Genomic DNA, 22,184 nt, shown 5'->3' with positions numbered 1-22,184 from the left:
AGCACACAGCTTTCCAATGATAACTGAATGTATCTGTGTGAATTTGATGAATTTGCCTCTTTACCATTTGAGAAAAATTGACAGAATAGGAAAATAATTTTCCTCCCCTTATTTGTTCTTTAAATGTTCCCCTTGTTTTTCATCTGTCTGGTTTTGTCCCAATGTTTAGAGAGACAAAGGGTACTTTAGAGAGGAATGCAATGAACATTTGCTTTCTGGTATTAATTTGGGGGCATTTCGTGGGCTAACTGGTATTCTTCATTGTCTAAAAATCACATATGTAGAAAACCGTGGTTTTTAATTCAAATATGTTTCCCCTCGTGTAGGAGTGAAACCTCAAAAACAACAGTAAACAACAATGGCAGAAAGATTGCCTGATATAATAGCAAGAGAATTTTACTAGCTCACACACTCCCCAGATTAGATGATGATCTTACCACACTGACTACCGATTTCCTCATTTCATTTGAAAAAGAAACGTACATTGGCCCTATAATTCCTATCGTGTAAGGAGTTAGTAAGTATAAAATATTATTAAATGAGAAAATGGGTACATTGGCCTTTGTTAAAAATAATTTTGTTACTATTAAAATGAACAGTTAAGAGTAGTTTTAGAAGTTCTTAACATGGGGCTTATTTCCCTTCTTTTTTTTTAAATTTTTTTTTTTTCAATGTTTATTTATTTTTGGGACAGAGAGAGACAGAGCATGAACGGGGGAGGGGCAGAGAGAGAGGGAGACACAGAATCGGAAACAGGCTCCAGGCTCTGAGCCATCAGCCCAGAGCCTGACGCGGGGCTCGAACTCACGTACCGCGAGATCGTGAACTGGCTGAAGTCGGACGCTTAACCGACTGCGCCACCCAGGCGCCCCTACCTTCTAAAGAGATTCTAAATGAGCTGTAAGGTGTCTGTGCACATGTGACATTACCCAGAAACAAAACTGCCAATGCGGATTGCTAGATGAGGGTGCGAACAGATTAATAGTGTTTCATTCCAGGCTTAAAGGAATCCGTTATTTATAAACTAAACGTTAAAAAGTTACAAATTTCAATATAAACATTATTGTGGTTGGTTTGGTTTTGTTTATTGGAGTTTTGATTTTGTCAGATTCTTGATTTTTTTTTTTTTTTGATTGGTTTGAAACAGATTAAGTTGTTGCTTTTTAAATCTTTGGAGCAATAGCTCAATAAATTGCATTTGCCATTTTTTTTTTTCCTTAAAGTAATTAAATACTTCTCTTTTTGTTGACCAGATTATTTATTTGTAGTACAAGAAAAATGAAGCCTTTGAGTATGCTAATGAAAACAAACGAAATAATAATTAAATCAATAGGGGTACAGAAAACCCATATTTTATAATACAATATTTGTGTGTTCTAAAAAATGTGGAAACCTGGATAACGTGAACACTATTGCAGAGAAAATGCATAGATACATATAAATTCTCTAGTCTTTTCAACCAATTTTGCTGAGCCAATTAGATATTCATAGGAAAGAAATAGAAAAATCCACCTAAACCTCATACCTTATACAAAAGTTACTTCAAAATGTATCATACATTTATATGTACACCTAAAGCTGTAAAACTTTTAGAAAGAAGTAAACACATGAAAAAACTATTCTCTATGGCTACACAGAGTTCTTAGATATAGCACCAAAGGCCCAATCCATAAGAAAAAAAAAAAAAAAGTATTGACTTTGTAATAATTAAAAAAAAATGTGGAAATCCCTGTTAAAAGGATTAAAAAAACAATCTACAGATTGGAAGAAAATATTTGGAAACCAAAGATTACTCAACGGATTTATATCCGGACTATACAAATAACTCTTAAAACTCATCAGTACAAAATTAAATAACACAATTATAAAATAGGCAAAAGACATGACAAGACATTTCCCTGAGAGGTTATACGGAAAGCAAAAAAGCACACGAAAAGATGTTGACCATCATTAGTTATCTGGACAATGGAGTTAAAAATTACAATGAGATGTTACTACACACCGACCAGAATGGCTACAAAAACAACACCCGGTGACATCATATAATGCTGGGAGGTGAGGGGGTGGACGTAAAAAGTGAATTATAGTTTGACAGTTTATTATAAAACTGAGCATGTACTTATCGTACAATCTAATAATCACACATTTGGGCGGAGTGTGGCACACGTCAGAGAAATACTGACATTTACATAAAAATATTCATGGCAACTCTATTCATAATACAGCCGAAACTGGAAATAATCCACATGTCAGTTACCCGGAGAACAATTAAATAAAGCGTGATACATCCATAAAATGGAATACTACCTGGCCATAAAAAGGAACAGATAATGAATACATGCAGAGCACAATGGATCTCAAGGGCATTATGTTTCATGAAAAAGGCAATACCCTAAACCTTATGTGCTTTATGATTCCATTTATAATACATCCTCCAAAAGGAAGGAGTGGGGGGGGGGGTGTGACAAGAAAGAGGGGTATGAAGGAGTTCATCTGTGGTGACGAAACTCTTCTGTATCCTGATTGGGTGTGGTGACACTGGTCTTTACATGAGATCAAACTGTTTGAGTTACACTCATGCCAACACACACATGCACAGGTACATGGATGTAAGAACCAGTGAAAACCGACGAAATTTTCTCTTTAACACTATTGTACCCATCTGAATTTCCAGGAATTCAAATTGTACTACAGTTATGGAAGATGTAACCATTGGGTTCACTGAAACAAGTATTTAAAATACTCTATGCGAGGGGCGCCTGGGTGGCGCAGTCGGTTAAGCGTCCGACTTCAACCAGGTCACGATCTCACGGTCCGTGAGTTCGAGCCCCGCGTCGGGCTCTGGGCTGATGGCTCAGAGCCTGGAGCCTGTTTCCGATTCTGTGTCTCCCTCTCTCTCTGCCCCTCGCCCGTTCATGCTCTGTCTCTCTCTGTCCCAAAAATAAATAAACGTTGAAAAAAAAAAATTTAAAATACTCTATGCGGGGCGCCTGGGTGGCTCAGTCGGTTAAGCGTCCGGCTTCGGCTCAGGTCATAATCTCGCGGTCCGTGGGTTCGAGCCTCGCATCGGGCTCTGTGCTGATGGCTCAGAGCCTGGAGCCTGTTTCCGATTCTGTGTCTCCCTCTTTCTCTGACCCTCCCCTGTTCATGCTCTCTCTCTGTCTCAAAAATAAATAAATGTTGGGGCACCTGGGTGGCGCAGTGGGTTAAGCGTCCGACTTCAGCCAGGTCACGATCTCGCGGTCCGTGAGTTCGAGCCCCGCGTCAGGCTCTGGGCTGATGGCTCAGAGCCTGGAGCCTATTTCCGATTCTGTGTCTCCCTCTCTCTGCCCCTCCCCCGTTCATGCTCTGTCTCTCTCTGTCCTAAAAAAAATAAAAAACGTTGAAAAAAAAAATAAATGTTTAAAAAAATTAAAAAAAATACTCTGCACTGATTTTGAAATTTTCTGAGAATCTACAGTTATTTCAAAATGAAACTTAAAAATCATTTGCTGGAATGAAAGATAATAAAAGACAAAAGAAATGATGTAAGGAAAATAACAAGAGTTTCAAAGAATAATCATTAATATTATTGAGAATACTTGAGGCCAAGAAATCCACGAAGTTGAATAATATCAAAATTATAAATTACAACTAATCCCTATGCTATATAAACTTTCCCAAAGCATCCAAAACAAGGGAGCCTCCTCAGGTTACTTTAAATAGCTTTACTCATAGTAAAAAAAAAAAAAAAAAAAAATGACAGAATTAAATACCTGCAAACATAAAATCAAACACAAAACAGTTATTAAGAATACGGCTGTCTGTAAACATTATATGTGAATTGCAATTAAAAACAATTTATTAATGTATTAAGTGCTGATACACAGCACAGAAACGATATCCTTAGGAGAATAACAAAAAAATTAGATCTATGAATATTTTCCATTATATCAATATCTCAAAGGAACAAAAAGATACACACCAACTTTTCATTTGATGATGCTAAGAAGCCCTTTGATAAAATTAAACTTAAATTCTGGGTAATGAAATGCAGCCATAATAAGTATCGTAAGAAAAAAATGATAAAACTAACACTCAAATCAATAGTCAAGATCTCAATATTGAAACAAGTTGGGTACCATACTTTAAAACAATGATGGAGGGGCACCTGGGGGGCTCAGTCGGTTAAGCGTCCGACTTCAGCTCAGGTCACAATCTCGCGGTCCATGGGTTCGAGCCCCGCGTCGGGCTCTGGGCTGATGGCTCAGAGCCTGGAGCCTGCTTCTGATTCTGTGTCTCCCTCTCTCTCCGCCCCTCCCCTGTTCATGCTCTGTCTCTGTCTCAAAAATAAATAAACGTTAAAAAAAATTTAAACAATGATGGAGAAGAAATTTCTGCTCTCATACTGTGATTTTTCATAGTGTTCTGAACCTCAGGTCCATACAATAATATGTAAAATATATTTTAAAAATTACTGAAAAGAAGGACATTTGTTTGAGGAAGTGAGATCTAGTGCAGGACTGTAAGGAAATATGGTGGACTTTTAAGCACTTGAAGTCACATTTAAAAATGTAAAATCGGAGAGTTGCTGTTCAACCTGTATAAAGTGTCGGTTATACAAGATGAGTAAATCTGTGCCTGTAGTTAACAATGTGGTGTTGTGTACTTAAAAAAATTTTAGTAGCATAGATCTTAACAATGTTCTTAGCAAATTAAAGTTTAAAAAATTAAAAAAAACAGACAGAAATAACTCACTGCGTATATCTATGATATATACCGAATGCTATCATTTTCACAGGTAATGAATTAAAAATCATTAAGGAAATATTTTATGTGTTTTCTCATACTGTGAAGATCATTCTTGGTCTTATTTCCCACAGGCTTAACTTCTGGACAAGATGACAAATTAAAAAGTGTCTATGTGCTTTGGATAGGTCATCCATATATTGTAGAAAATCAAAATGCCCAATAGGTGCCCTCGATTCTGGAGAAAATCAGGCATTTCCCTGATGATCCACATGGTTCTGTTTTTGTTGTTGGTGTGTAAATGCCCAGGGTGGGGAGCAGAGGAGGGAGAGAATACTCAGTAGTTTGCAGAATATGAATATAATAAATGAGCTGACATTAGGGCAATTTGCCTTTCCTATTTGGTGGAAATAGTTCTAATTTTTCAAATTAATGATTCCCATTATCTTGACTGATACCAAATATCTTTTTGAGGAGTAAAGTATAATTATCAGTGATGTTAGATTCTTTTATATCAATATTCTGTCTAATGTAAAGACATGTTGTCTCCATGTAAAAACTTTCTGCTGCCTAAATTTCCATGATCCTACATTATAATCTGGTTTTCTTCTCACCTTCCTTTCTTTCTTGTGTCCCGTCCTTTTAGTTTTTTTTTAAGATCACTCTTTCATGATAACTTCTAGATCTTTACGCCTGTTCTTTCTCCTATATTTCAAGCTGTATGCCCAGTTAACTAGAGAGTTCCGCTTGTATGTCCTAAGATTACACCACATTTTCTTCTAAGCCTGCCCTGTTTTTTTCAGTATCCCTTGCCAAATTACCATAACTCACCAAATTGTGCAGGAAAGATGGACATGTGGACATCATCCTTAATTCAGTCTGGTCATTTCTTCTTCATATTTAATCCATCATTAATTCTGTTGATTTCATCCCCTGAGTACCTCCGTACTTTAGCCTCACTCACCCTACCAGAGACCTAACATACCTTCTGGAGTGAATCATGGATGGTTCTGCTGAACCATCCAGCTCTTCCAGTCTCACAGCTCACATGCAGGGATACACCACAGTTGTTGCTGTTATCAGTTAAGTCTGAGAGCATGGAGACAATTTCCATGGCAGTTTTTAGTGGTGGGAAAATAGTCAGAGGAATACATCGTACACCCTCTTAGAAAGGGTGAAATGTTACGTTGATGATGTCAACATTCCCTATGGGAAAGTTGGAGTCTGGGAAACCTTCACCTGAGAGCATGCTGTTACCATCTTCAGTTTAGGCAAACACTTCAGCAATCTCCATATAATTTCTCATTTAAAATAACACGTTCTGTAACTGTGGATGTTATTGTCTTTATGTATCACATCAGGAGGTTTTGAATACAAACCAAATGCTCCCCTGGATCATGGCAACAGCTTGTTAACGAGGTTCCCTATTTCCAGATCCACACTAAAGGTGTCTTCAGAATGAACATTCTAAAATGCAGAAATTTCCCAAACATTTGGATCATGGGATCTCAGATAAAAAATAAAATCTTTTTTTTCCCCAATTTATAACTTGTGAGTGGACCTCGGTATAAAGTACAAACTTGGTGATATGCCCTTCTAGAACATTCATGGCATCATCACTGCTCACCTCTGAAGTGTAATCTTTTATTTTTAGGTTAGATGCCAGGTCCTCTGACCCCCAAATGTTTAAGTATTATGTGCTTTGGGTGTTTTATTCTGCACTTTTATTCTTCAGGTAGTACGTCCCTCTTCTCCATTAGAATGTAAACTGTGGTGACAGAGACACTTGGTCCTGGCCACTGTTGCACCCCCAGGGCCTGAGATGGCTTGGTGTGTTCCAAATGCCAATGAAATATTTGCTAAACAGATACCTTTGGGATATTAGTCAAATATGTTTATACATTAATTTTTTCATTTATATATTATATGAGTTTTTAGAAAGTATGTTTTTAAAATTCATTTAACAAAAGGAATATATATATATATATATATATATATATATATATATATACTGATATACAAATTTAAGAAAGTACAATTTTTAAATGAATATAAGTAGATATCTATAAGTAAACGTCAAAACATTATATATCTATGACATTTAAATGCATATAATTTTGTTAAAAGTCCTTTTTAGAAACGTAGAGTATCTCTGTCTCTGTCCAGTACCAAAACATTAGAATACTATGAGCTTCTCAACATTTTCTCCTAATAACATGCTAAACAAAGAAAGAAAACAGACTGTCGACTAGATTTTCTTGTTAGCTCTAATTCTATTACTGTATTAATTAATACTTTGGCCTTTTGAACAGATATTCAACAACAATTTCGAATCCTTTATTTTCTCAAAACAAGTCTAATTTGTAATCATGTTCTCAGTGGAGTGGTATAAAAAGTGACAGTCTTACGCAAATTTGTTGACTATATTTCCAGACAGAGGGAGAAAGAATTTGCATTTATAGCTTGATGCAAGGTACAACTACCTAGGATAACTAAATAAGCAGCAATTTAGTTGAAATTTTAAAAATCCTTCCATGTATTCATTTAGTGCAGCTCTCACTTTTTGTTTAATGTGCATTAATAGAAATTGTTTATTAAACACATTCCAAGGAATTCAGAATTTATTTCAATACTCAATACCTGTATTTTGATTCATCATTTATTTTTTTAATTCATCGTTTATAATCTTATTTGAAAATTCCTCAGCTAATCCTGGAAGTAGATTTCACTGAGATCTACTGTTAGGTAACAAAACAGACTCAAATGTATTAACTGTTTGCTCCAAATCCGTGTATAATACTTACTTCTTTGCCTAGCTATCAAAAAATTGCATGTTTAATAAAGGTCATACCTATATTCTGTGTCAAAAATGAATGTTGTACTGATTTTTAAATCAGAATAATTAATCTAGGAATGGCATTTTAGTAATTTGGCCCATGTGTGCCTCTTTTTTTTTTTTTTTTTAGAGAAGTCATTATACATGGTAATTGACAGGTGCAAAATGATTATTTTTTCCCATGATTATCTTTAAAGTCAAATACCATTTGTAGTTCTATAAAATGATTAAATGGAAACTTATGCCAATATTTAACTACCTTTGACCTGTAAATGCAAATTTCTTTCATTTCTACCTAATAATATGTTCTCTGTCTGCATTCATGGTTTTCACACGGTATTTCTTTGTCTGGATCACACTTGCCCCATTATTTCATGTTTTTTACTCAAGTATTCGTTCACTTCCACCTTGGAAAATCATTTTCTTTCTCCTACGTTAATACTCAGATTATTTTCTTCTTTTTTTCCTCAACCGTTATTTTTAGTGTCTCTCTTTTCTATAGGAATTATATTACTTATTTCTGTGCATGTCTCTGTCTTGTATGAGACTTCGTTTTGTTCGCTTCTTGTATGCCACATCCTTTACAGTGTGTTTTTTTTTTTTTTTTTTTGTATGCAACCTTCAGGAACAAGAACAGGTCCAGGGCTTGAACAATGTGTTCTGTGGGGGAATAGAAAATGGTTGCCAGGGGCTTGGGGGTGTGAGATAGAGGGAGAGATTGGTAAAGGATAAACTTTCAGTGATAAGATGAATAAAGTCCAAGGATCGAATGTGTAACATGGTGCCTATGCTGATAAAACTCTATACATTTGCTAAAAAAGTAGAACTTGGAAAAATGATAAAGATGTAAGGTGATGGATGTGGTAATTAATTCCATGGAGAGAATGTTTTCACAGCGTATATGTATATCAAATCATCCTGATGCACAGTTTAAATATTTTCCAATCTTATTTTTCTCAATAAATCTGAAGAAAATGTGCTCTGAGGCCCACGTTCGCTACCCATTTCACGCTAGTGGTAGCGTCGGCTTGCATTCAGACTCTGACCCAACCGTTTTATTTACCTGAGATCCTTAGGTGACCTGAAGCGAAATATAAATAGATATCAAACGGAGACAATAATAGGAGTTATCGCATAGGATAATTGTGAAGATGGCCTACGGTGATATATAAAATAATCTCAGGCCCTTAGGTGAGTTCCCATTGAGACGTGGTTATTTTTAGATTTTCTAGGCTGTCACACTGTTTCCATTATGGATTTTAAAGTGTTATAAATGGAGAATCACATGGATTGGGTCAGAAAAAAAAAATTAGAAAAAACTCTACCCAAAACAAAGAGGACTTTAAAAATCTGAGTTCTCAGAATTTGTCATCACATGGCCATTCTTCTTTGTCTAATCTTTGCTTTTTGATTTGTCTCGGCCCCTCTCATCAATGTATATGACCATTGATAGGCTCCAGGTAAGTAGTTAGAAGGAGATCATTTAGAAATCTAATCAATGCAAAAGATTTTTTCTTAGAATTTTATTTGAAAATGAAAACCAAAACCCTCCCATTGTCGTATGAAAAGGAAAATTGAGATCCTTAGTCAAGATTTTTGTGTTCAAAAATGTTGGCCCTGTTTGAGAAATGTGTGTTCTCAAGAATAATGTACATGTTCAGGGTTAGTTCAAAAGAATTAATGATACCTACTATGTGACTGATTCTGTCAGTGGCTTCCTATTTTTGTAAAGTGGTTCATATGTAACTTCAATCTATAAGGCAAGTTTAAGTGGAGGCACATACGTTAAAAAGGGACCAAGGGGGGCGCCTGGGTGGCGCAGTCGGTTAAGCGTCCGACTTCAGCCAGGTCACGATCTTGCGGTCCGTGAGTTCGAGCCCCGCGTCAGGCTCTGGGCTGATGGCTCGGAGCCTGGAGCCTGTTTCCGATTCTGTGTCTCCCTCTCTCTCTGCCCCTCCCCGTTCATGCTCTGTCTCTCTCTGTCCCAAAAAAAAATAAATAAAAAACGTTGAAAAAAAAAAATTTTAAAAAAGGGACCAAGGTTGGGGCGCCTGGGTGACTCAGCCAGTTAAGCGTCCATCCGACTTCAGCTCAGGTCATGATCTCACGGCTTGTGAGTTCGAGCCCGGTGCCAGGCTGTCTGCTGACAGCTCAGAGCCTGGACCCTGCTTCTGATTCTGTGTCTCCCTCTCCTCCCTGTCTCTCTGCCCCCTCCCCCAACTCACACTCTGTCTCGCTCTCAAGAATAAACATTAAAAAAAAAAGGCGGGGGACCAGGGTGCTGAAACCTATGCATATTCAGTTTGCCTATACATATGTAGAGAGTAGTTTCATTAATTAAAATTATTTAAGAATATATATAAAGTGAAAATCTCACCAGTCTGCTTCAGCCTTCATTCACAAAAGGGAAACATATTCAACATTTAGTCTGATGCATGTATTTAATACAGAGTCAGGTAGTGAGATACATTATTCCTTGTCTAAAAATCAAGTCCACATATGGCAACAAGATAAACATGAATTTTTGCAGTTTGCTATCAATCTTAATTAAACAAATATGCATATAATGAGATTACACACAGTATTCCACGGGATACCTCTTTTTCTGTGCAAATCCCAATAAGACTATGTTTTCATGAAGAAAACGCATATAAACACATACTGATTGTGTGAAAAGCACTTTGACAAGCTATGACATATGATTCTACATTTTTTTAGTGTTTATTAAGTTTTGAGAGAGAGAGAGGGAGACAGGGTACGAATGGGGGAGGGGCAGAAAGAGAGGGAGACACAGAATCGGAAACAGGCTCCAGGCTCTGAGCTGTCAGCACAGAGCCCAACATGGGGCTCGAACCCACGAAACAGTGAGATCATGACCTCACCCGAAGTCAGATGCTCCACTGACTGAGCCACCCAGGTGCCCCATGACAAATAATTCTAAAAACTCATCCTAAAAGTTAAGTTAGTATCTCCATTTTTTAAATGTAAAAAACTAGTCAGTGGCAAAGCCAGGGTTCAACATATCCGTGTTTCAAGTTCCCCCTCCCTTTACCCTAGCTATGATGATAATCCAAAATAAAAGCACTGCCCTAATACAACCCACATTTATTATTATAGGCATGGATTGAATGGAACTATGTTTCGGTGCATTAACACTGTATGATTATGATTTAATTAGGAATGTGTCATACAGAAAAAGGTAAGTCAAGAAATAGAGAAATAATGTACAAATTATGTTAGCTCTTTAAGCAGGTGGATATGTATCTATTCTTTGAAGTATAACATTATAAATTTTGGGCCTGTCATCTTGCAGCTAAAGATATTTCTGTCTGACACATGGTTAAAAGCACTTTAATTCTAGAAAATTCAAAACAATAACTTCTATAATCAATTTACTTTAATTTCCAGAATGAATCACAATCTCACTATGTGATCATGACAGCATATCTCTTTTTTGACAATAATGAACTACTTGACTGACACATTCATGTCTGGAAAAAAAGAATTAACTGTGAATTGATGTGTTCAAAACTGCACTATTTTACTTTTTTTTTTATGATCTGAAATAGGAATTTATTTGATGTGGAACACTTTTGCCATAATCTTTATGGGTCAAAGGAAATCATGTACATTGCCCCTAAGCTCTAACTGCATTATTTCCTCAAATCAATTTAAAAACTCATTAGTTTAGCTAATACTTTAGTAAGACAATAAGTTTACCGCAGTTATGCTCTCAAATAAGCAGGGAATATATAACTGCAACAAATCATAATGGCCACTATTCAGAAAAGGAAGGGAGAAGAAAAAAAAAAAAAAGGAAGAAAGGGGGAAATCAGACAGAGAACATGGGAGGGAATCTTGATTTCTAAGCAGTAATACTTTGAGAACTTCTAACAAACTTAACTGATGGAAATCATCTTATCCATCAAGACTAATTTATTATGCAATATCAAGTCACTCTTTTAAAAGGTACAAGTGAACTTATTTATAATCTGAGAAAATATTGTAATATTCTCCCAAATTTGAGTTATCTTCTGCAATATCCTTAAAAAATTGGTAAAACAGTTTTGATGAAAGCTAATGATGACGATAATCTTTCTAACAGTAGTTAGTTTCTGGAATCAAAAGCTAGCAACCTATTTCTGTCTTTTCTAGGTAATTCAGACCATCAGCGCAGTGGATAGAGATGAATCCATAGAAGATCACCATTTTTACTTTAATCTGTCTGTGGAAGACACAAAGAACTCAAGTTTTATAATCATAGATAATCAAGGTAACGGCATTCGTCATAATGGCCTTTTATCCTTTCTTTGAGAAATGTGTTTGGTTTTAAGGGAATTTATAATGCTGCTGCTTTTTATATGGTTCTTGGGATATGATAACGTTGAGAGACTAGGGAGTGGCAATGAAAATGGTAAACAAAACTCAAAGTCAAGTTCTGAATACTAACCCCATTTCTCACTGGATTCCTTTAAATGAAAAACCCTTTTTCAAATCATCAGTGGCTATAAGACCTTGCAAACTCTGAAAGACCCTGCAAATATAATTGCATTTCTGACAGAATGGTTCCTTTCATGTCCTTGTATAACTCAAATTTCAAATTTATGTCTGGGGAAGAAAGTGATATGTACTTATAGTCATGTTAGCTCGATTGATCCACAGATATCTGGAGTCATTAATTAGAAGCTATAAATATATAAAATTGGTTTAAGATTATTCCCTTCCTTTCAAAATGGAACGATTACATCAATCTCAGGACACAATGTTCCCAAGGATTTTGTTTGGAGAGACAGAATATTTTATCGCTCCATACGGATACAGAAGTGGAATGACTTTGTATAAAGCAGCTCTGTTGTTTTTTCCTTCCCTTCAGTAAAAGTTTTTGTCATCCTATGGATTTCTATCTTAATTTTACTTTATATCTTAAAGATAGGAAACACCACAGGATTTATTACACAAGCTTCCATAGACAAATACCTGTAGCTGTCCTTTCTCACAACTGAGTTTAAGTTTCGAGCTAGGGGAGATGTTTATTCAATTTTTAAAAATGTTTACTCATTTATTTTGAGGGATAAAGAAAGAATGAACATGAGCTGGGGAGGGGCAGAGAGAGAGAATCCCAAGCAGGCTCCGTGCTGCCAGTGCAGAGCCCAACGTGGGGCTTGATCCCAGGATCCTGTGAGATCATGACCTGAGCCAAAATCAAGACCCAGGGGCTCAACCAACTGAGCCCCCCACCAGGCACCCCTGGGGGGAGATCTTTTACAGGAGAGTAAATGCAGATATCTTCTCCTCCTCGCCTCCTGGTCAAATTCTCCAGTGAAGGAAACGCAAATACTCTTAGGATAAAAAATGCATATAACAATATAAGAAATTAAGTTTCAGCTTAGATTTATTTACATTAATATAAAATAAGTTGCTGAGGAAAAAGAAGTATATTAAAACGTAAAAAAATAATTTCATTCAATGTTTGTGATTACAAGTAATCTAATAAAATATATATGGAAAAATGTAAACTTTCTTACCTTTCCAATCTGCTGAGTAAATAAAATAATATCACAAGAGTTTTATAGATTCCAGGTACATGATGGAGAATTTGCTTTTAAAAGATGATTTGGGAAAAGTTGTTAGCAGGCATACATTTTGAAAGACTTCCATTTGTTTGCATTTTACTGATTGTGTCTTCTAAGGTTTCATTGATACAGAAAACATTTGGGTGGATGACAGGCCAAAAGAAAAAAAAAAAGGGTTGGGGCGGGGGGAGAAATATAGTACCCAGGCACAAGACTGCACCAAAAAAGATTACTTAGAATATTTTGGGATTCAGGGAAAAACAACTTCAAAAGTGTTGGAGTGTATATTGTTCATTTTTGTTAAGCTTTTAAAAATGTTCTATCTAGATGAGTGATCAGTGCTACTAAGGTTTAACTATTATCTGGATTTTATATAGAAAATGGGTTAATAATGTCAAAGTGAAATGAAACATCCCAACAGAATTTCTCCTACCAAGTAAAACTAATCGTTTTGTCTCATTAGTAAATATATGATTTGAGATCACTTGCTGTGCTACTTGTAAATGACCTTGAAAATCTTGTGTATTTGTAGTAGTTGTGAAAATAATGAGTTTCTACTAGAAAAAGAACTGTGTCATGAGTAAATAACCCAAATGAAACTGACTGTCAACGTAAATTTAATGCTGGTCCCCCTCCTAGAAAATATTGACATCTCATTAAAAAGCTGCTTTGTTTTCTGTGTTCCACATTTATGTTTTCTACCTTTATCAAGGACGTTTTGGAATTGATTGGTGTAATTCGCCTAATTATGTAATTAGTGTTAGGGCCAAGTCAAATCGATAATGACTTTTTGAGTGGATCTTTTGTCTTTTTATCAGAAATTTCCTCTTTGTTTTTTGTTTTTTTTTTTTTTTTTTTTTTTTTTTACCTTATATGATACATCTATACCATGACTTCTAGTACATGTGACTGGTGTGAATTTCTTTTGTATTATTGAAAAATGATGCACATGGATTTCTGTTTTAGATAACACAGCTGTAATTTTGACTAATAGAACTGGTTTTAGCCTTCAAGAAGAGCCCGTCTTCTACATATCTGTCCTAATTGCTGACAACGGGAGCCCATCACTTACAAGTACAAACACCCTTACCATACACGTCTGTGACTGTGATGATTATGGCAGTACACAGACCTGCAGGAATAAAGACCGTATGCTTTCTATGGGATTCAGAACAGAAGTCGTACTTGCTATTTTGATAAGCATTATGCTAATATTTGGTAAGTAGTGCTGAACAGAACCTATCTTCATTTATTTAAAGTAAGAAATATAAAAAAATAGTTAATTCCATTACCACGGCACAGTATGGGTTTGTGTGTGTGTGTGTGTGTGTGTGTGTGTGTGTGTGCATGTGTGTGCGTGTGCATGTGCATGTATGTGCGTTTAATTGCTCTTCTGGATGTGTTGCAATTCGTAAACCAGTGGAATAAATTAAAAAAAAATAGAGGGGCGCCTGGGTGGCGCAGTCGGTTAAGCGTCCGGCTTCAGCCAGGTCACGATCTCGCGGTCCGGGAGTTCGAGCCCCGCGTCGGGCTCTGGGCTGATGGCTTGGAGCCTGGAGCCTGTTTCCGATTCTGTGTCTCCCTCTCTCTCTGCCCCTCCCCCGTTCATGCTCTGTCTCTCTCTGTCCCAAAAAAATAAATAAACGTTGAAAAAAAAAAAATAGAGTGACTGTGGATTTCAAGATGAAAACCAATGATCCTTGAATTCAATGAGTATGTCAGCATGGGTGTCCACTTCTGTTTAGGGATGTTTTTGTCACAATGCATTTCAGCATATACAGTTATATAACAATCGGTCATAATAATGGTGACCTTCTGCTGAGTGCTTATTACACTCCAGGATATTGTCTTGAGTGCTTTACACACAATATGCAATTTGATCCTCATAATAACCTTATGGAGTAGAACTATTATCACCTGCGTTTTATGGATGAGGAACGTGAAACTTAAAGCACTAAGTACTTTGCAAAGGGTCATGTAGCTGGTACACGAGGTGCTGAAATTTCGTAACTGCACACAACTCCCTTCGACCCTGTACTGCAACTCACTAGGGTCCTGTGGCCATTAAGAAAGAAAGTAAATGTTAGTGTGGACGAAGGCAAAAACAGGGTTTTACTTGATCAAAGTGCTAAACACGAAAGAAATTCCAATCAAATAGTTCCTTTTTTTTGTTTGTTTGTTGTTTTCACAAGCAGATAAGTTACACTCATTTTACAGGTGAGGCAAATGAACCCCAAAATGTTTTTTGTCAGGCTTTCAAGACTAAAAAGAATTCATTTGGCAAAACCTTTTCTCTTTCTTTAACATACCCGTGTATAATCTAAGCCCTCTCTTGCTTCCCTTGTAACTTCATGTCAAAAGTCAACACAACTTGACTGCGTGTTGAGGGCAATCCCATCAGCCACTGGGTCTGCGTCCCAAACTCACGGCTCAAATTGACATCTATGTTTCAGGACTTGCTTGGCTTTCACTCTCATTTTTCTCAAAGCTTCAAAAATCATGCCTTTCTCTTTCCCATACAAATTACCATTATTTCCTACCTCGCCTCAGTCTTGACACTAATTTTTTAATCGTCTTTGATCATAAAACTGAAATGAGAGTTACAGAGCTAGGTATCAGAATCAAGTGAAATATGGCAAGTACTGATATACACACAGGTACAGACCTACACCAAGTCTCAAAACCCTATAAGGAAACCAAGGGCAGCCTCACAGTCAAGGGCATGAGTAATATTTAGAGGGTTGGAAATGTGGGTCAACCAGTAGTCAGTAGTTTCCTTTGAAAGTTTTGTGAATACTCTCTCCAAATCACAGATTGAAAAATTATTTATTAGCTCCCTTTCTATAACAACCATATATCTGAGCTGCATTTTATAGTACCTGGATTCAAACCTAATGGCCTTATTTCAAGAACACGACTTCAATTTTTTTAAATGTAAGGTTTATATAAAATATTGCCCAATGTATTTCTCTTTATGATAATATGGATAACATCACTTTATTTTTGTTTCAATTCCTATAGATGAAATTCTGAATACATCCAAGGCTGTGAAAGTGTTGGCTAGCCTTGACACACACACACACACACACACACACACACACACACACAATTTTTATTTACTAAAATAATAATAATAATAATAAAAAGCATTCTGAAATTGTTCTATTTCTCCATGATGTTAAAATTATCTTAGGTCACAAACATTGATTGTGGGCATCCCAGTGTTATGATTTTTTTTTTTTTAATGATAGTTCGGGATTTCTGAAATGAATGTGGTGTCACAGAGCACAGGTAGTAAACCATCTATGGTGGCATATACTTTCTAGTCAGGATATATTAACTTAGAAAATAATTATGCCGCAGAATTTTCCTCAGTGGGGAATTTCAAACTGCTCCGTTGTGCTTACCTTCTCTTAACGTGGATCATTGGTTACTAAAATTGACCAATGCATATAGGTAGGAAAATGTTCCCTTTCGCTGCTTTTCTTTTAGTTTTCAATATCTAAAAAAATAAAATTTTAAACTATCCTCAAAACACAGTTTGCTATATTTTTATGGTTTTCTACTCCAGAAAGATTGTTAGGCTGCCTTGTGTCCCCTGGCCTGCCTCTGTTGTAAATTTTCAACAGCTAATACTGTATTTAAGTTTGGAGGGAGTCAAAAGTTATATGGGGTTATTCCACTGCCCAGGAGAGGAAGTCCCCAACCCCTGCATTGTTCAAGGGTCGACTGTATGTTTTGTTGTCTTATAATCATAAAATCTAAGCCCATGTCTGAAGCTTGTAACAAAAGCAAGGATTGTAAAGTTTATTATAAATAAGATATTAAATGCTATGTAATATCTGTAAACACAAACTTATAAGTATAAACTCATATTAACATATACTAACATATTATATTGTTATATTAATTATACAATATGATTATATATTGTATTATATATTGTATTAATAATCATTATAAATATTTATAAATCATTGTGAATAATTATAAATTATTATATCATGGGTTAATGGATATTCTGGTATGCTTTCTTTGTTAGGGTTTATCTTTTTGATCCTAGGTCTAAAACAGCGAAGAAAACAGACTCTGTTTCCTGCGAAAAGTGAAGACTTCGGAGAGAACATATTCAGATACGACGACGAAGGGGGAGGAGAAGAAGACACCGAGGCCTTTGATGTCGTAGAGCTGAGAAGCAGCGCCCTCATGCGGGAGCGCAAGGTGCAGAAGACCGCTACGGCCGAGATCAGGCGCCTGTACAGGCAATCTTTGCAGGTGGGCCCCGACAGTGCCATTTTCAGGAAATTCATTCTAGAAAAGCTCGAAGAAGCGAATACTGATCCTTGTGCCCCTCCTTTTGACTCCCTCCAGACCTACGCTTTTGAGGGAACGGGGTCATTAGCTGGATCCCTGAGCTCCTTAGGATCGGCAGCCTCTGATCAGGAGGAATATTATGATTACCTTAATGAATTGGGACCTCGCTTTAAAAGATTAGCATGCATGTTTGGTTCAGCCACTCAGTCATATAATTAGGGGCCTTTTATTATTAAAAAGTTTTTAAGAATGCTAATATGTGTTTGGGCACACTGGTAGTCACTTGAGTAGAGTGGTGTTATCTGGGGGGAATATATAGATACGTATAGAGCATCTTCTGATTTCCTTGGAGTAAATACCCCTCGGTTATTTCAAGCTACCCGCAAGCTGTCAGTGAATGCAGATATGGAGTGATGCTAACAGTCGGTTCTCCGGTACATGTAACCGAAATATTCCTCTAGCATTTTTTTCACTACCATCCAATACAAATTCTCAACATTTTTGGATGTTTAATGTGAGAAAGGCCCTGAACTACATCAACTTAATATTAGTTCATGTATCCATTTTTTTTTTAAGTCTTACCGAATGAGAGAAAAATGCTTCTCTATTTTAAGTTCCGATGCTATATGGCTATATGGAGATAAACACTTACAGGGAATCTGGATGATTATATAAAACTTTTAAAAACTGTTTCTTGCTAATGAATATGCAAGTTTCTGGCTGAGATTCTATGATGACGGGTAGTAGTTTGATGTTTGAAAATCATTGTTAAGACCTCACTTGAAACTGATCTCAAATTTAGACAGATACTTGTTATATGTTACTTAATCAAGGATACAGTGTAAATTTGTATTATCTTTGATATTACAGATTTGTATAAAAAAGGGGGCATGAAAAAATGTTTGAGAGTTTTCTATAAGTTATTTTTCCATGTAACCAAAGTAGAGCTTTGGCATGTCACAATACAACAAAATATATGTTGACGTTTACACAACATCCAGTTTAAACTTTATTATAATTGTGGAAAGTGTGAAAAACTGTTAAGTGAATTTTATTGCTACTAAAAATGATAGCAATAATGAAAGGAGTATTTGATTCAAAGTTGAATTACTATTCATCCAAAATATTATGATCAACTGTACGGATTCTCACCACTCATAGAATAAAACATGATAAGATTCTCAGCATTTCCTTTTCTATTAAGAGCTTAGACTGTAACTGGTTCTTAAGTGTCATATTTTTATTATGGAATATAAAATTAGGTGCAATAGTTACTTTTATTGTAACATTATGAAGAAAGTATGGTAGGCTGCCGGACCTGGTAGCACCCAGATAACAAGATTTATGACAACATTAGATAATAAGGTCATAAAACACCTTAAATTTAATGAACATTTTAAGAATGATCCTTATTATTCTATCCCAATGAAGATGGAATTCAAAACTCATAGGTTGAACAGAAAGAAAAGAATGAATAAAATGTCCTCAAAATTGTTTTATATCTTCATTTCTTATTAACAGCATGTGAAAATGAACTGAACCAAATTGACCTATGTATTAAACAAAATATTTTGGATTATTTTTAGCTGAAGATAGAGGAATTGAATGGCTATAGTATTTTACTTTCTCTGTACTTTCAGACATATGCACCATACCATGTAATAGGAGAGTGGTTTTTCATCATTGTCAATTCAGGTACCATTGTGTAGGCAGCATAGAGATCTTGAAAAAAGCCCAAGACTGGAAATCAACAATTTAGGAAAATATTAAAAGTAGATGAGAAGTCATAAGCTGTAGAAAATCCTTATGCATTCGTATCATTATTTACTTAGGGAAGTGTAAGAATAGGAAACAAGACAGAATGTTAAAACAGAAAACCTTGCAAGTGAAATAGAAATGTATGAGTTGAGAGAACATTTGTATTTCTATCATATTGACATAAAAATTGGAAGAGTATAGTTAGGGATATGTTCAGGAATTATACCATACAGGATTACTCCTTGTATTTAAAAAATAGTGCTCTGTAATCTGGGTTGAAGAAATGGCAAGTGTGATGAACAACAGATAAATGAATCTATGGAAAATGGGCGAGAGAAAAAAAATGGGGTTTCTGAGGATCTAATAGGTTCGGTCATGGATGCAAGCCTTATGCACAACTTACCAATTTTGGATGAAGACTTTATAAAACGTACATCTGCATTAACAGGGTTTCAAGTTTGAGTCCAATGGCACAAAGCGGATGTGTTAAAATAAGTTCTGGCTTAGTTAATGATAGGATTGTTAACCACAGGTACGTAGGAAAAGCGCAGACATGGAGCTCTAGCAAATATCCACCTGCTAGTCTGCAAAGTGTCCTTTTAAGGTATATCAAAAATACTATCTGATTCTAGTAGAGAAGTTACAATTTCCTGGAAATTATACTTGGTCATATTTCAATAAAACTTAACCTTTTTGTGGTGTTTCAGGAACAGGGCTGTATCCTAAGCTAAAGACATGGCATTAAGATCTCATCTTTGTAAATTTTAATAAAGGCTAAATCAATGCAGATATTTATGAAAATAGCACAGCTTCACACTAATAGCTGCAGTGCTTAAATATCAGCCTTAGTTAACTCACAGGCTCACGTAGAAGTCTTCAATTACTGACAGTTGAAACCAGAAAATATGTAAAGTCCTTTATAGGGATCAGAAAACCGCTAGTGATACGATGTGTTTCCGAAGCATGTGAGGTTGAGCCCGCTAGAGCTGAGCATGAATGAGTTCACTTTTGTTTAAATCACTGTGTGAACTTTGTCGGACCGCCTTCTGCTTCCAGATCAGAGATTGCAATCTGGAACATAAGGTCCCATCCACCTGTTTCACATGGTTGTTGTGACCAATGAGTCAAAATAGTGCCAGTAGCACCTGACCCAGTAAATAACCCCCTTGTGATGATGGCTGATGTCATTCTGCTGGAACACACAGACCCCTTTATCTTCTAGGACTGAGGGATCTCGCTGGCTCCACGGCATGTTGGAAATAGAAACCAACTTTCTGACCTGACATATAAGGTCACGTGGTATTCTGTCCTTCCCATTTCTGTATTTTCTTAACTCTTCTGGTCTCATGTTCTAGGCCTGAAACAATCTGTCCCCAACATTTCTCCTTTTCATTCCCGCCCTTCGTTCGGCTCTGTGATCAATGGTGATTTTCTTTGAAAGGCCTGCCTGACTCTTGTCCTCTACTGTGGCCCATGCTCTGTCTTGTTTTTATTCAAATCACTTAGCCACCTGGTATCATAATACATACGTACATTTTTTTAGTTGTGATGTCTTTATCACTGATTAGAATGTAAACCCTAATGGGTAAGGAATTGTCTGTCTCGTTCATTTGTTCTTGTCTAAAATTGTTTGTAGCACATAGTAAGTGGACCAATAAATATTTCTCAATATAACAATGAATCCCAATCTGTTTTACTTGGTTATGTATAGAAGCCATATTGGATTTTGTTAAAGAATAATACGGAATTAACAGATTTTTTTCAAAATAAGTCACCACTGGGCAGTTCTTGGGTATGATAAGATTCTTCAAAATGTTTCTAGTAATTGTATGAGTTTGGAATTTTAACTTGTTTGGACATATTGGTATTATCCCCAGGGAGGAAAAAAGATAATGACTTTAAACTGTTCAGTGAAAACGGGTCCTATCATGAAAGCTGTGGAAATTCTCATATGACTAAGTTCCCATGATGTGTCATGAATATGAAAACATGTGCAATGCATGAAAATTCTGCTTCTTGTTTATAAGACAAAACTTAGTAGCAAATGCATTGTTAGACTTACAAGGCTACTCAAAATCTCCAAGGTAGCTTCGTGTTCTTTTATATGATGTAAAAGGACATTGAATAGCAAAGGCTGGGAGACCAACTAGAGAAATAAATAGAGGAAAGGAATATGTGGCTTTTATGTTTCCAGTTATGTCTGTCTGTCATCTACCTACCTATCATCTATCATCTATCTATCTATCTATCTATCTATCATCTATCATCCACCTATCTTTTATCATCTATCATCTATCTATCTTTATCATCTGTCATCTATCATCTACCTATCTCTATCTATCATCTATCTATCTATCATCTATCACCTACCTATCTTTATCTATTGTCTATCATCTATATCTATCTATCTATCTATCTATCTATCTCATCTATCACCTGTCTATTGAGATAAATTGTGATTTCCCAGAGGAAGGGAGACTAGTATCTCAATCACAAAGCGGATCCTTAGGACCCGTTAAAATGTGTCACTGCCTTCTTTTCTGAGAAAGCTCTCATGTTGGAGGGCTGACCAAATGGTATGAAATGGCGAACAGATAGAGTTCAGGAGCTGGACAAAATGCAGTTCCTAGCTGTCGACAAGGCAAAATTTCATGAATTTCCCATGGGTTAAGAGGTTACAGCTGTAGAAACTTTCCACAGAAGGTAGGAGCCGAGAGGGAGCTGAAATCAGTCATCCAAAGAACATATAACACAGGCTAACGACAAATGGGAACCGCAAGTCCTTAAAATGTCTCCAGATACCCCAAGCATTAGCCCACGATAGAGCGCCAACAGTCGCATGCCTGACGTCACACAGGACTCTGGCTGTGAGGCTTTGGAGTCATGTTTATTCTGCCCCTTCCCTCTGTCTCCAGACAGCAAGTGTCCAGAAGCAGCACAGTAAGTGGGAGAGGGTGCAACAGAGCACTTTATCT

General features: G+C 36.3%; 1 protein-coding gene across 2 annotated transcripts in view; it reads left to right on the top strand.

The window, feature by feature from the left end:
• The window catches only part of CDH19 (cadherin 19), a 105,147-nt gene extending 84,257 nt beyond the window's left edge, over positions 1–20,890 (top strand). The window contains exons 10-12 of one of the 2 annotated variants that reach the window (XM_086683188.1): positions 11,720–11,837; positions 14,104–14,355; positions 17,201–20,890. In XM_086683188.1, coding sequence (XP_086539314.1) covers positions 11,720–11,837; positions 14,104–14,355; positions 17,201–17,670 — 840 coding nt within the window. In that variant the 3' untranslated portion in view covers positions 17,671–20,890. Of the gene's footprint in view, positions 1–11,719; positions 11,838–14,103; positions 14,356–17,179 lie in introns of both variants that reach the window. The other variant, XM_025931112.2, reaches the window with a different exon arrangement.
• The last annotated feature ends 1,294 nt before the right edge of the window (positions 20,891–22,184 follow it).

This window comes from Puma concolor, chromosome D3 (genome assembly GCF_028749965.1).
Source record: "Puma concolor isolate L17-30 chromosome D3, mPumCon1.1.hap2, whole genome shotgun sequence".
Lineage (NCBI taxonomy): Eukaryota > Metazoa > Chordata > Mammalia > Carnivora > Felidae > Puma > Puma concolor.
This window is presented reverse-complemented; position numbering and strand designations above follow the sequence as displayed.